Source organism: Sapajus apella, unplaced genomic scaffold, assembly GCF_009761245.1.
Source record: "Sapajus apella isolate SASKATOON/1434 unplaced genomic scaffold, GSC_monkey_1.0 scaffold77, whole genome shotgun sequence".
Classification (NCBI taxonomy): Eukaryota; Metazoa; Chordata; class Mammalia; order Primates; family Cebidae; genus Sapajus; species Sapajus apella.
Window position 1 is genome coordinate 9622395 of NW_022437017.1, and position 14504 is coordinate 9636898.

Consider the following 14504-nt stretch of genomic DNA (forward strand, 5'->3'; position numbering starts at 1 on the left):
TCCCAAAGCGCTGGGATCACGGGTGGGAGCCACCTCGCCCGGCCTTAGGTGGGGTCACTTTTTACTGAGATGCAGCCATGGACTATTAAATCAGGAAGCCGGATCTGGCCTGAGTTCTGCCCAAACTCAGGTCCAGATTCATACATGTCGAGACGGAGGCTCAGATAGGCAAAGGCACCGCTCGGGCTCTCCGACCCCGAGCTGGAGTGAGCCTCGGTTTCCCTGCCAGGAAAATGGGTCTGACGTGGCCCCCTACGGGCCAGGAGGCCCGCTCCAACCACTCAGTACGAAGAGCCGGCCCGAGGAACGCAAATACAACCAAGCCGAAAGGGCCAAGCGGGCGGCAACACCAACTTCAGAACAAAACTCCAGGACCAACCCCCGCCGCTTCTCGCGGCCTCTCTCTCTCGCAGAGTCCCGCCTCTCCTGCGGGGCGGGGCCGAGAAGGGACAAGGCGGGGCCTCATTACGAATGGCGGGGATCCCCGCCCATCAGGCTTTCACGTCTTCCGATTGGCCAGGCCGTTCTGCCTTATCTTTCAATCTCACGGTCTTTATCCGCTTACGTCATATTAAGCGCACAGCTCCGTGTGCCTCCGCGGGCGGGGATAGTCCGTGTTTTCTCCCCGTGCTGTGGCCCGACCGCCCCCACTGCGCGCCCGCGCCCGCGACCTCCGGGCCTCGCGGGGATTCGGGGACTTCATGAGCATGCTCGCGAGGCCGAGCTGCGAGGTTCGAGACCGAGCCGCCCGAAGGTGGCGGAGGGATCCGCGTGGGCCGCCGGGCGGGGCACGTGGGGGCGGGGCGAGGGCGGTGCCAGCGCGGGGCGGGGCGGGGCGGGGCGGCGCGGGCCGGGGGCGGAACATGTCTCCCGCCGCAGGAAGATGAGGCAGCGGCGGCGGCTGCGGGCGTAGCGGGCCGGAGCCGACGCGGCGGCGGGCACCGCGGGCACCGCGCACGCCGCTGCCTCAGGAGCTCCCCGGCCGGCCGCACGCACGGGCCCCGCGGGACGGGACACGCGGGGGTGGGAGGGGCCCGGGACACGCGCGTCGCCGCCGCCCACGCGCGACCCTCAGGGGCCCGGCCGCGACTCCCCTTTGTCCGGGGGGGGCCCCGCTTCATGCCGCCGCCTCCTGCGCGCCGCGTGCCCGGCCGCGCCCAGCAGGTGAGCCCGGTGGGGGGCGAGGGCCGCACCCGGGACCCCTGCGCTTTGTACCCTGGGGACCCCGGCCGGCCCCGCTCGCGCTTGAGGGGGGGCGCGGAGGAAGTCGGGGCGGGGGCGGCGTCGGGGGGCGCCCCGGGGCCCGGGAGTTATTGTTCTCCAACTTCGTGCGGCGCCTTGGGGGCGGCGACGTGGAGGGGCCCGGAGCTCGCCAGGCCCGCGCCCCCCCACCGCCGGGCCGGGCACTTCGGGAAACTTTGCGCAGCCCCGGGCGGGGGCGCGGGGGGCGCCGGACGGCCGAGCAACTTGGGCGCGAGGACCGCCCCCGCCACCCGGGCGCGCGGGGACCCCGGGACTCCTCCTTCCCCCGGTGTTGGGGGGGCCTGGCCCGGGCGGCGGAGTTTCGGGGGCAGCGCGCAGGAGGGGCGTCCTTTTGTCTGCGCCGGGAAGGTGCCGCGCGCTGCAGGCGCTGGTCGGGGCCGGGCGGGCCGGGGGGGCGCGCGGGGAACATCTGCTCCGCGTTAATGCGGGCGAGGCGGCGGCCACGCTGCGAGCTTCAAAGGCTCCCGGGCCGCGCCGCCTGCACCGGCTGCGGGGGGAGGGGGTCCGGCTTCCTGGGCTGCCTCCCCCTGGGAAAAAGGCGTTTCAGGGTCCCTTTTCCGCGCCGTGCAAAGTGGCTTCAAACATCCTCCAAGTCTCCAAAAGTCCTTGGGACGCCTCAGAAGTCTTCCAGCTCCCATAGAAATGCCCGTTTCAGCTTGCCACCCCCCCCCAACTAAGTCTGTCTTAAAATCGGTTTCAACTACCCCACAAAAAAGTGCGGTTTCATAGCCCTCAAAGTCAGTTTCACACGCCCTCCAAAAAAGAAAAAAACTTAGCGGGGGAGGGGCTGCGCTGGGGCGCCCGTTTCACACCCGGCCTCCAGTTGGCAGACAAAGAGGGGATTTCTCCGCTTCTGAAGTTGGGTCTCCCTCCACCTCGGAGGCCCCTCTCCACCCTCAGCCTGTGAGGTGTCTCCCGGGCTGCCCCCGCCCCCACCCCCACCTGGGGACCTCTTGGGGAAAGTCGAAACCCGAGGGGACTGGAGTGGATTTCTTTGGGACGAAGATTTTTCTCAGCTCCTTTTTCCGGGGGCGGAATGGGAACTGGCAGGTGGATCCCTCATCCCCCATTGTGGTATGGAGCCTCCTGGGACCACGCGGGGGCACCCTGGTCTTGGGACCCCCATGTCCCCCCATGTAGGGCAGAAGAGAGGAGATGTCAAAGTTTTGCTTAAAAATAATTCCTGGGTACATGGTGGCAGTAAAGCAACCTAGGGTTGTGTTTTTTTTCCCGTCTAATACTACTGGGGTTTTCTGGGGGCAGGAGATTCAAGGGTTGAGGGAAGCTTTGCCGGTCCCTGCATAGGGCTCACCTCCCCCCTTTAAGTCGTGAAGTTTGTAAAAGGGCTTCGTGGTTTTCTGACTTGTGGGTTTCCTTCATGTTGAATTTAGGGGCAACCTGGTCTTCAACGTGCTGTGACATCTGCTGGTGGGGGGGAATCACCATATTTTCCGCGGGGTGGGGTAGGGTCGGGCTGTTCCTCCCCTTCCCGGAGGGGTGCCTGGGAGGAAGCCCGGGGCGGGGGGGGGGGGGTAGATGGTTGGAAATGAGACGTGGAGAAAGGAGAGGTGTTCTGGCCGCCCTGTTTGCAGTTTAAAATTGGCAACTTGATTCCCTGGTGGTCCCTGGGGGAGGCAGGGAGTTTATATGTGCACACCCTCCCCCCATTTTTCAGACTCCCTGTGGCCTCTGGGGAGGGGTCTCAGGGACCCAGACTCTGGAATTCCAGCTTCCCAGGGCCCGCCCAGAAGCCAGACCCCAGGGCAGGTGAGGAGCTTTTTAAGCGGCTTCCCAGCTCTGCGCTTTTGATATTCAGCTCTTCTTCTCTCGCTGTTTCTCCCTGTCCGTCTCTCCCACGTCCACCACGCAGGGATTCCAGTCCTGAGGTGCCCACCCTGGCCCCAGGAGAATGAACCAGCCGCAGAGAATGGCGCCCGTGGGCACGGACAAGGAGCTCAGTGACCTCCTGGACTTCAGCATGGTGAGCCAGGACCTCCCCCCTCCCCCAGCCGCCGACACCCCTTGCCCCCAGAGTTCACGGGAAGGTTTTCGGGGCGAGTGTCTGCTGAGTACTTGCAGCAATGGGGCCTCGGCTGTTTGGACGGGAGGTCCCGGATGGGGCTGGGGGAGTGGGCTGCTCTCTGGCAGGGATGCTGACAGCCCATGGCAAGGCCTGCGCCATGGGGATTTCTCCCGGATACAGCATGGCACAGCCCACTGCTTTACAGATGGGGAAACTGAGGTGGGCAGGACCACCCAGGGTCTTCAGCTTCTCTGTGGGGAGGACTTGGCCTCAGCAGCTTGGTTCTGGGGCCTCAGTTTGGCTGGCGAAGCAAACTGCCGCTTTGATCTTCTGATCTGTAAAATAGGGCTGATCAGGATTGTTTACTCCATTGTAGATACAAAAATTAAAGGTAAAAGGCCACTGGATGACAGCGAGACCCTGTTTCAATAAATGGAAGCAGGGCTGGGCACAGTGGTTCACACCTGCCGTCCCAGCACTTTGGGAGGCTGAGGCGAGAGGATCGCTTGAGGCCAGTAGTTCAAGTCCAGTCCGGGCAACATAGTGATACCCCATTTTTTTTTGGTGGGGGTGGGGATGGAGTTTCGCTCCTGCTGCCCAGGTTGGTGTGCAGTGGCACGATATGGGCTCACTGCAGCCTCTGCCTGCTGGTTCAAGTGATTCTTCAGCCTCAGCCTCCCTAGTTGCTGGGATTACAGGCATGCACCACCACACCCCTTAATTGTCTCTCTCTTTTTTTTTTTTTTTTTTTTTTTGGGAGACGGAGTTTCGCTCTTGTTGCCCAGGCTGGAGAGCAATGGCGCGATCTCGGCTCACCGCAACCTCCGCCTCCTGGGTTCAGGCAATTCTCCTGCCTCAGCCTCCTGAGTAGCTGGGACTACAGGCACGCGCCACCATGCCCAGCTAATTTTTTGTAGTTTTAGTAGAGACGGGGTTTCACCATGTTGACCAGGATGGTCTCGATCTCTTGACCTCGTGATCCACCCGCCTCGGCCTCCCAAAGTGCTGAGATTACAAGCGTGAGCCACTACGCCTGGCATTGTCTCTGTTTTTTTAGTAGTGATGGGGTTTCACCATGTTGGCCAGGCTAGTCTTGAACTTCTGACCTCAGGTGATCCATCCACTTCGGCCTCCCAAAGTGTTGGATTACAGGCGTGAGCCACCGCATCTGGCCATCCCCATTTCTTTAAAAAAAAAAAAAAAAAAAAAATTCTAAAAAGCCAGGCATGGTGGCGTGTGCCTGTGGTCTCAGCTACTCTGGAGGCTGGGGCAAGGAGGATCTCTTGATCCCTGAAGGTCGAGGCTGCAGTGATCTGTGACTGTGCCACTGCATTCCCCCTTGGGCGTTAGAGTAAGGCTCTGTTTCAAAGAAAAAAAGGGGGTGCCCCTTGCAGAGCGGACCACCCTCTGTGAATGGGGCAGGCACCACCAGGCCCCTATGGGACTCCCTTGGTGGGCAGAGGACATAGGCGTGCAGCTGACTGTGCGGTTAGTCACACGTGGTTGCTGAAGTTGCCATGCCAGGAGCCGGGCTTGAGGCTGGGTCAGGAGTGAGTGCAACCTGCAGGGCACACAGCAGCGCCACCACTGTGACGGTCATGGTCATCACTGGGGAGCAGACAGGCCGGTGGCGAGGGCAGGGCGGCTCCCTGGGAGTCCCATGTGTTCGGATCTGTCCCTGAACAGCCCATTTTCCAGCTGGACGGTTGGAGGCTCAGAGGGTGCCAGCCTTTGGAAGTCAGCTCAGGCAGGCACAGTGAGGCTGGAGCCCCAGAGCCCGATCGTCGGGCACAGGCTGCTGCTGGGCGTCATGAAGGCCCAGGGCCTCGGGGCCACGTGCTGTGCGTTCCTGGAGAAGCCAGGGGCCTGGGTCAGTTTCCTCTAGCCTGTCTGCAGATGTGCTAAGTCCTGCCCCCACCCCCGTGCCCAGCAGCAGCCTTTGGGGTTGAAACAGGTTAGGGGAGGGCACTTTCAGTCTGAATTTAACCCTCCCCCGGTGAGGCGCAGGCCACTGAGGTCTGTCAAAAACAAAAGTCCCCAAACTGAAACAACACCAGCCCCCCTGCGGAAAAAAACAGCCCCTGGCCGGAGGGGCGGGAGGGGCCGGGGCTCAGGAAGGGCCGAGCTGATATTTTTGAGCCCGTTTTATTTCTGACTCCCTGGCTGAGTAACCCAAGGTGCAGTTTGGTTGTTTTTGTTAAACTGACAAGTCACAGACCACTGGGCCGGAACGGATGGGGGTTTGGGGGGAGGGGGCGCAGGTTCAGCCCCAGGACCTGCTCCTCACCTCGCATCTCAGCCTGTCTCCCTGTCCCAGGCTGGAGCCAGCGGCCCCTTTCCCAGGGAAGAAAGCTGAGGCTGGGCACAGTGAGTTGTGCGTCCTCTGCAGCGTCCCCCCATCTGGCTTTACCCAGAGCGGGCGTTTCCCCTGCTGGCCGGGTTGGGGGGAGCAGAGGCAGTCCTAATTCCTGCCCACAGCCCCAGAGTGGCCCTGTGCCCCCACCCCGGAAACCGAGCCTTTAGGGTGCTTCCCTGGAGCAGTTTCGCATAAAGTGGGAGAAGAGGCTCCTCCGAATAAATGTGAGGGAGGAAGCTGACCGTCCTGCCCGGGCGGGGCTGGCTGTGTCAGGGGCAGGAAGGGCCGGGGGCTGCTGGCCTGCGCTGACCTGCGGTGCATGGGTCCCAGGCAGTCCCTGGTGGGAGTCAGCCACGCTTGCCCTGCACAGGTGCCCATGGGCGCGTGGGCTTCACAGCATCCCAAGCAGCCAGAGCCCGAGTCCATTTCACAGAAGAGGAAGCCGAGGCTCCCAGTGGCGCAGGGGCTTTTCTGGGCTGTTCACGAGGCCTGCGGAACCCGCAGGCCACAGCCCGGTACCCTGTGGCCCCTGCCACGTCAGCGCAGCCCTGCTGTGCTCAGGGGCAAAGCAAATAGAGACGCAGTCGGTTGCAGCTCCTCAAGTGGGCGGGCTCAGGCCGGCCTGTCCCCCATGGCTAGCCTCAGTTTCCCAAATGGGAGAGTGGGCCTCAGATACCAGGGCCCTGGGGAGGCGGGCACACCTCAGCTGGTGGGAGGGGTGCGATCCTGGGTGAACTCTGCCTCCACCCTGGGTGCCAGCCCTGCCCGAGTGGCTGTTCTTCCTCTCGGGGGCCAGGTGAGAGTGTGGCCTCCATTTCCCCTTTGTGGAACCAGGGAGTGGGGGGTGGAACCCCGTTTCCTGGGCCCTTCTTGGTGCGGTGACACCAGTCCCGGGATCGTGGCACAGGCGCCATGCCTTCGCCTCCTGGCTGGTTCAGGAAGGTTTCAGGGATGGTCGGGTTGGCCGCGCCTCAAAAAGCCCCTGGCCCTGATTCCAGCCACTTTGATCCCTCGAGCCCCAAATGGGAGCTTTAAAACCCAGCCCCTGGGGAAGGGCAGGGCAGAGAGGGTTTTGTTTTTTTCTGTGGCAAAAGGTTTTGTTGATGTTGGCTTTTCCGGTTAATGCTGCTAAGCCGTTTAATCTTGAGGGACTTACTGCCCTGGGTACTGGTGACCCGGGCAGGGGAGGGGGCAGTCCTACACCCCTCGCGCCCAGACCTTGGATCAGCTGTGCCCCTCCGGCTTCCTGCGGCCCCGGGCTCCATCCCATGTCTTCAACCTGCTGCCTGCCTGCGTCTTGGTTTCCCCTTCTGCCAGGCAAACCCATGCCCAGCCCTGCTGCAGGCCCTGCCGCCCGGGGCCAGTGCACACACCCGAAACCGGGAGCCAGCCAGGCCTCAGGCGTCCGGGACTCGTGTCCACCTGTCCAGGGTGAACCTCTCATTTTTCAGAGCTGGCAAGTGAAGACAAGTTTATGTCACTCGTAAACACAAACTCGTGTCACTGTGAGAGCTGTTAAGTTGTATCTTTAGTCTAAACAGGACACTCTGTTCCCCCAAAGCGCCTGGGGTGCAGCGGGGTAGTCGATGTCTGGAGTTTCCTTGCCCTGGGCGTGGGTGTTGGGGTGCAGCGTGGCTGAGGGCCAGTGGGGCCCCAGAGTCTTCTGGTCCCTGGTGGGACGGAGCAGGACAGGACGGGCCTCCATTTGTTTGTCACCTGCCCTGCTCACCTCACCCCCCCTCCCCGCAGATGTTCCCGCTGCCTGTCACCAACGGGAAGGGCCGGCCTGCCTCCCTGGCCGGCGCGCAGTTCGGAGCTTCAGGTAGGAACCCCCTCCTTGCCGGCACTGGTGGAGTAGAGATGGAGGGTGTGCGGGAGACAGTGCCTGGGGCCACAGAGGCTGGAGGAGGGGCCGCACAGGCCGGGTCGGGGCTGGTGAGCCTGAGGACCCCCGGAATCAGCTGCTCCTGCCCCTGTGTCCCTGGAGCCTGGAGCGGGGGCAGGAGGGGGGCCTTGCTGGTAGGATGGGGTTAGGGCTGGGCCTCTGTCTGGGTGAGGAACTCCAGCCATCCACAAGGGGGAAACTGAGGCCCTCGAGGGTTGTGGCGCAGAATCGCACCCACTTGGTGAGACTCCATTGCTTTCCTTTAAACATGGATTAGGCGCTTGCTGTATGCAGGGCCCAGCACTAGGGTGACTGGCCATCCTGGTTTGCCCAGGATTGAGGGGCGATTCCTGGGACCTGGGATCTTTCAAACCAGAAAGATCCCAGATGGACGTGGAAGAGCTGGTCACCCTTCCCGATGACCCAACGGTGGGCGGGATAGACGGGGGGAGACGTCTGAAAATCCTGAAAATCAAAACCAAATCATGGCCCGGACTTCTCGGCACCCCCAGCCAGGGCCAGGCTGCCCCAAAGTGGGGACTCTGGGGAAGGTGTCCGCAGAGGGGGTGTCGGGCAGAGCCCTGAGGGTCTGAGCAAGGGGCCGGGGACAGCGTGCCGGGCAGTGGGAACAGCTCCTACAGAAGCCCTGAGGCAGCACCGGTGGGGTGGGGGGCGCTGTCTCTGTATCGGGGCCAGCAGGGAGCCCTGGATGGCTGTGGAGAGAGGGCGGAGTCTGATGTACATCGTGCAAGGCCTGCACTGGCTGTCGGCAGGAGGTGGTGGGGGGCCGGGGCGGGTGCCGATGCTGCTTCAGAGCCTCTGGGTGTCTTCGAGGACATCAGCATCTTTTTTGTGGGGGGTCCCTTGGGACTGGGCCTGGAGGCTGTGTCCTTCCCACCTCCGGGACCTGGGGAGAAAGTTCTGTCTTGAATTTGTCTCTAGGATACCCCCGGGGTGGGCTCTGGCTGGAGTCTTAGGGTTCTGATTGGTGGGTGAAGGGGGTCTGTACTTGGGCACCTCCACCCCACGTGGAGGGTCATCGGTTTGCTGCCCTCACTGCTCTGCGATCGCCTTCCCCTCTGCCTGAGGAAGTGGCCCCAGGGCTGGCCGGAATGCTCCCTAAGGCATGGAAATCCCCGAACACTACCCCGCCAGCCCCCCGGAAACAGCTCAGGAACTGGACATGCTGACCTTCCCTGAGTGAGGCAGAGGGTCAAGCCCCAGGGGCTTCCTGGAGGAGGAGGCGGCGCAGCTCCCAAGGTCGTCCATCCTCATCCCCCTGGGCCTCTGCGTGAGCTTATAGCAGGGCCTGGTGTGGGGGAGGGGTGGGAGGCGTCTTCCCTTGTCCGCTGTTCTCTGTCCTCCCCTCAGCTCTGGTGCGGACCCCCAGCTTTGAGGCTGGTGCCCGGGTAGCCAGAGCCCTGGTGTGCAGGCCGCCTGGCCCTGAGAATGCTCCCTCTGGGATGCCTCTGCCTGGACGCCCAGCCTGGTCCCAGCAGCAACCCCTCGAATGTTTGCAGATTGGTTTTCCGTGGTTCCTTACAGCCGCCTCGGGAGCTCTGGCCCTGCCCCAGCGCTGTAGGTGGGGAGGCTCTTGCCTCGTCCTGCCACAACATCGGGGCGGAGTCTTCAGCGGCCTGGGGAGGCCCAGCATGTTGCCTTTCTTGCTCTTGAGGGATGTGTTCTGGCTGCTCCAGCCTGGGACCCCCTCCCAGCTCCTGGACACAGCGGGGTGACCCCCGACACCCCAGTTCAGTCCATGTGGTTAACACCAGCCTGAGCCTGGGGTGGTGCAGGACGCAGAGCCCCAAGCCTGGAGTGGGTGTTACCCCCCCTTACTGCCGCCAGTCTCCTGGCCCCGAATGCAGCCCCCCCAAAGCTCTCACAAGATGGCCCCCCGTTCCGTCTTCGGGTTCAGTGAGTTGCTGGGTACGAGGGGCAGAGGGGTTCTGGCAGGGCCCGGGAGCTGCAGTCATTTTCCTCCTCCTCCTATTCTCCAAGGACCCCGGGAAGAGGGGAGTTTGGGGTTCATCAGCAGGATGGAGCCTCGGAGCTGTGTGATCCCTCCCCAAACCTCTGCCGCTTCCCTGGAACGGTGGGTGCGGCCTCCTTCCAGGCAGTGCCGGGTGGGCTTCAGGGACCCCGCCCTTCGCCAGGAGTCCCCAGCGCTGATGGGGTCCTCCGGCCGCGCTCTCCACCTGGGCCCCTTCCTCATGCACGCTTCTCTAGTACCCGTTTAAGTCACCTTGCTTCTCTTAAACTCGTTTGAGAGGAAACTTCAGATCTGAGAGTCAGAAGCCCAGGCAAGTGTGAAAGGTATGCCTGAAAATTAACTAAACGTGAGCTTTGCCTTGTGAAGAGTCTGCCTGTTCTTCGGCATTTATTAATACTTAAGAATTAGTGTCAGGAGAGGAGTTAGGTACTGGGTGAGGTGGCTCATGCCTGTAATCCCAGCACTTTAGGAGGCTGAGGCAGGAGGATCGCTTGAGGCCAGGAGGTCAAGGCTGCACTGAGCCGTTGCGCTCCAGCCCGGGTGATGGCAAGACCCCAATTCAAACAAGCAGAAAGGGGCGGGGCGCAGTGGTTCATGGCTATGATCTCAGCACTTTGGGGGACCAAGGCAAAAGGGTCACTTGAGCCCGAGCTTGAAACCAGCCTGGGCCACACGGCGAAACCCCATCTCTAGTAAAAATACAAAACAGCTGGGCGTGGTGGCGCGCACTTGTGGTTCCAGCTCTTTGGGAGGCTGAGGCAGGAGGATTGCTGGAGCCTGGGGGGCGGAGGCTCCAGTGAGCCTAGATCGCACCTCTGCACTGCAGCCTGGGCTGCACAGCCAGACCCTGTCTCGAAACAAAAGCAAAACAAAAAAAGGCATTAGAGATGAGCTTAAGGAAAACCGGGATTTCCTGGTTGCCTGGACTGGAAAACGTTTAAAACGGGAGTAATTTTTGTACGCCTTCTTCTGCCCACCACGTCCCATTTTTGGAAACCTTGAGGCACAGATCTCTGAGTGACACCTCGTCTTCTGCCAAAAAAGCCAGGATCCAAGGCCACAAGAGACACCAGGAAATGCGGGCTGACAGAGAAAGGAAAGTCCTTCCCATTTTTAATTTCCCCGTAGCTTTCTCTGTGCAATTGTAAGTGTCACACATGCTCGGAATGACGAGTGCAGAGCAGACACCTCTGGTTTTAGAGAAAACCCTGGAGTAACCTGGCGCAGGGGATTTCCTCTGGGTAAGTGTCAGGGAGTGGAATTGTTAGGTCCTTGGATTTTTGTGTTTGTTTTGAGATGGAGTTTTGCTGTTTTCACTCAGGTTGGAGAGCAGTGGTGCGATCTCAGCTCACCCCAACCTCCACCTCCCAGGTTCAAGTGATTCTCCTGCCTCAGCCTCCCGAGTAGCTGGGACCACAAGTGCATGCCATCATGCCCAGCTCATTTTATTGTTTTTAGTAGAGACGGGGTTTTACCATGGCGGCCAGGCTGGTCTCAAACTCCTGTCCTCAGGCAATCTGCCGGCCTTGGCCTCCCAGAGCGCTGGGATTACAGGTGTGAGCCGCTATGCCTGACCTCCGTGGATGCTTTTCCACTTAAAAACGTCCCCGGCGTGGCCAGCCGCAGCGGCTCACGCCTGTAATACCAACCCTTGGGGAGGCTGAGGCAAAAGGGTCACCTGGGGCTAGGAGTTCAAGACCAGCCTGGCGAACATGGTGACAGCATGGTCTCTCATGCAATAGGTGACAAAGCTGATCTTCTTTCCTGCCATTCATTTGATTAATAGAGGGTGATCTTTTCAGAAGGAGATAAACCCTGTGCGTGGCTTTTTGGCGAATTTTCTGTTACTCTTTTGAGCCTTCGTTCTTGGAGGTCCATGCACTTTTTTCATGCTGAAGTCATTCGAGATTCATGGGAAGTGGCAGAGGGTGCGCTTCTCACCCAGCCACCCCAGGGGTACCGTCCTGCCCAGCCACTGTCCGCGGTGCCGTGTCCAACCTGGGAAGCTGGCATCGGTACCAGCTGTAGAGCCTGGTGAGATTCCACAGCTTCACACGCACACGTGTGCGTGTGTGTGTGTGTGTGTATACGTGTGTCGGTATGTGCGCGTGCATGTATGTGTGTGCGGGTGTCTGAGCATCTGAATGCATGTGTGTGTTGGTGTGTGTCTGCATGTGTGTGTGTGCAGGTGTCTGAGCATCTGAATGCATGTGTGTGTTGGTGTGTGTCTGCACGTGTGTGTGTGCGGGTGTCAGCATCTGAATGCATGTGTGTGTGGATGTGTGCACGTGTGTGTGTGTGCAGGTGTCTGAGCATCTGAATGCATGTGTGTTGGTGTGTGTCTGCGTGTCTGCACGTGTGTGTGCGGGTGTCTGAGCATCTGAATGCATATGTGTGTTGTCTGCACGTGTGTGTGTGCAGGTGTCTGAGCATCTGAATGCATGTGTGTGCGTGTCTGCACGTGTGTGTGCGGGTGTTTGAGCATCTGAATGCATATGTGTGTTGGTGTGTGTGCGTGTCTGCACGTGTGTGTGCGGGTGTTTGAGCATCTGAATGCATGTGTGTTGGTGTGTGTCTGCGTGTCTGCACGTGTGTGTGTGCGGGTGTCTGAGCATCTGCATGTGTGTCTGTTGGTGTGTGCGTGTCTGCACGTGTGAGTGTGCGTGGGTGAGCATCTGAATGCATGTGTGTGTTGGTGTGTGTCTGCGTGTCTGCACGTGTGTGTGTGCGGGTGTCTGAGCATCTGCATGTGTGTGTCTGTTGGTGTGTGCGTGTCTGCACGTGTGAGTGTGCGTGGGTGAGCATCTGAATGCATGTGTCTGTTGGTGTGTGTCTGCGTGTGTGTACGTGTGAGTGTGTGCAGATGTCTGGGCATCTGAGTATGTGTGTATGGGTTTGTACATGCGTGTGTGTCTCAGCGTGTGTGTGCATTGTGTGTGTGTGGAGACTTCTCTGCACTTTCAAGACATGCACGTTTCTTAACCCCAGGAATCAGTAATCTGTTCTTCATCTCTACGTTTTCTTCTAATCCCTGGGTCTCACTTTGTTGTTCAGCCTGGAGTGCAGCGGTGCAATCACAACTCACTGTATCCTGGAACTTCTGGGCTCAAGTGATCCTCCCACCTCAGCCTCGTGAGCAGCTGGGACCACAGGCCCGCACCACCTAGCTAATTGCCAAAGTATCTCATTTGTAGAGGGCTGGGTCAGCAACTCACACCAGTAATCCCGGCACTTTGGGAGGTCGAGGTGGGAGGACTGTGGGAGCCTGGGAGTTCAAGACCAGCCTCGGCAACATGGTGAGACCCTGTCTCTCAAAAATTTTGTCGGGGTGTGGTGGCTCACACCTGTAATGCCAGCATTTCGGGAGGGTGGATCACATGAGGCCAGGAGTTCAAGACCAGCCTGGCCAACATGATGAAACCCTGTCTCTACTAAAAATACAAAAATTAGCCAGGCGTGGTGGTACATGCCTGTAGTCCCAGCTACTCAGGTGGCTAAGGCATGAAAATCACTTGAAACTGGCGGGTGGGAAGAGGTTGCAATAAGCTGAGATTGTGCCATTGCACTTTGGCCTGGGGGACAGAGGGAGACTCTGCAGAAGGGAAACAAATGTATAAATGGTTGTGCTGTGTTCCCCAGGCTGGTCTTGAACTCATGAGCTCAAGTGATCCGCCTGCCTCAGCCTCCCAAACTGCTGCGATTCCACATCTGAACCGCTATGCCCAGCCCAGGTTTTCACTTTGAATATTTTATATAAATAGAATCTTACAGTTTGCAGCCTTCAGAGGTTGGCCTTTTTTCTTTTTTTTTTGAGACGGAGTTTCGCTCTTGTTACCCAGGCTGGACTGCAATGGCGTGATCTTGGCTCACCGCAACCTCCGCCTCCTGGGTTCAGGCAATTCTCCTGCCTCAGCCTCCTGAGTAGCTGGGACTACAGGCATGCGCCACCATGCCCAGCTAATTTTTTGTATTTTTAGTAGAGATGGGGTTTCACCATGTTGACCAGAATGGTCTCGATCTCTTGACCTCGTGATTCACCCGCCTCGGCTGCCCAAAGTGCTGGGATGACAGGCGTGAGCCACCGCGCCTGGCTGGGTTGGCTTTTTTTTCTGTTACGTTAGCATAATTCTCTGGAGATCCACCACAAGCTGTTGGCTATGTCATTTTTTTTTCTTTTTATTGTTTCCTCATTCATATATTTTTTGAGATTGAGTTTTGCTCTTGTTGCCCAGGCGGGAGAGTGCCATTGTGCAATTTCAGCTCACTGCAACCTCTGCCTCCCAGGTTCAAGTGATTCTCCTGCCTCAGCCTCCTGAGTAGCTGGGACTACAGGCACCTGCCACCACGTGTGGATAATTTTTTGTATTTTTAGTAGACACAGGGTTTCACCCTGTTGGCCAGGCTGGCCTTGAACTCCTGACCTCAGGTGATCCATCCGCCTCGGCCTCCCTAAGTACTGGGATCAGAGGCGTGAGCCAGCGTGCCCACCCACCTCATTAACCTTTTAACAACAGCAGTACTACAACCGTTTACATTACCTTTTTCTTTTTCGTAACAAATTTTTTGGCTGGGCGCGGTGGCTCACGCCTGTAATCCAAGCACTTTGGAGGCCAGGGCGGGCGGATCACCTGAGGTCGGGAGTTCAAGACCAGCCTGACCAACATGGTGAAACCCCGTCTTTAAAAAAAAAAAAATTTGGCCGGGCACGGTGGCTCAAGCCTGTAATCCCAGCACTTTGGGAGGCCTAGGCGGGTGGATCACAAGGTCAAGAGATCGAGGCCATCCTGATCAACATGGTGAAACCCCGTCTCTACTAAAAATAGAAAAAATTAGCTGGGCATGGTGGCGCGTGCCTCTAATCCCAGCTACTCAGGAGGCTGAGGCAGGAGAATTGCCTGAACCCAGGAGGCGGAGGTTGCAGTGAGCCGAGATCGCGCCATTGCACTCCAGCCTGGGTAACAAGAGGGAAACTCCGTCTCAAAAA

The 14504-nt window shown here is 59.5% G+C and overlaps 1 protein-coding gene across 15 annotated transcripts in view; it reads left to right on the forward strand.

Moving 5' to 3' along the window:
* Positions 1-856: 856 nt before the first annotated feature.
* Positions 857-14504, forward strand: part of TCF3 (transcription factor 3) — a 49331-nt gene continuing 35683 nt past the window's right edge. For 6 of the 15 annotated variants that reach the window (XM_032252386.1, XM_032252388.1, XM_032252385.1 and 3 more), the window contains exons 1-3: positions 861-1164; positions 3134-3244; positions 7392-7464. In XM_032252386.1, coding sequence (XP_032108277.1) covers positions 3173-3244; positions 7392-7464 — 145 coding nt within the window. In that variant the 5' untranslated portion in view covers positions 861-1164; positions 3134-3172. Of the gene's footprint in view, positions 1165-1649; positions 3245-7391; positions 7465-14504 lie in introns of those variants that run through there. The other 9 variants (XR_004260972.1, XR_004260973.1, XR_004260970.1 and 6 more) reach the window with 6 other exon arrangements.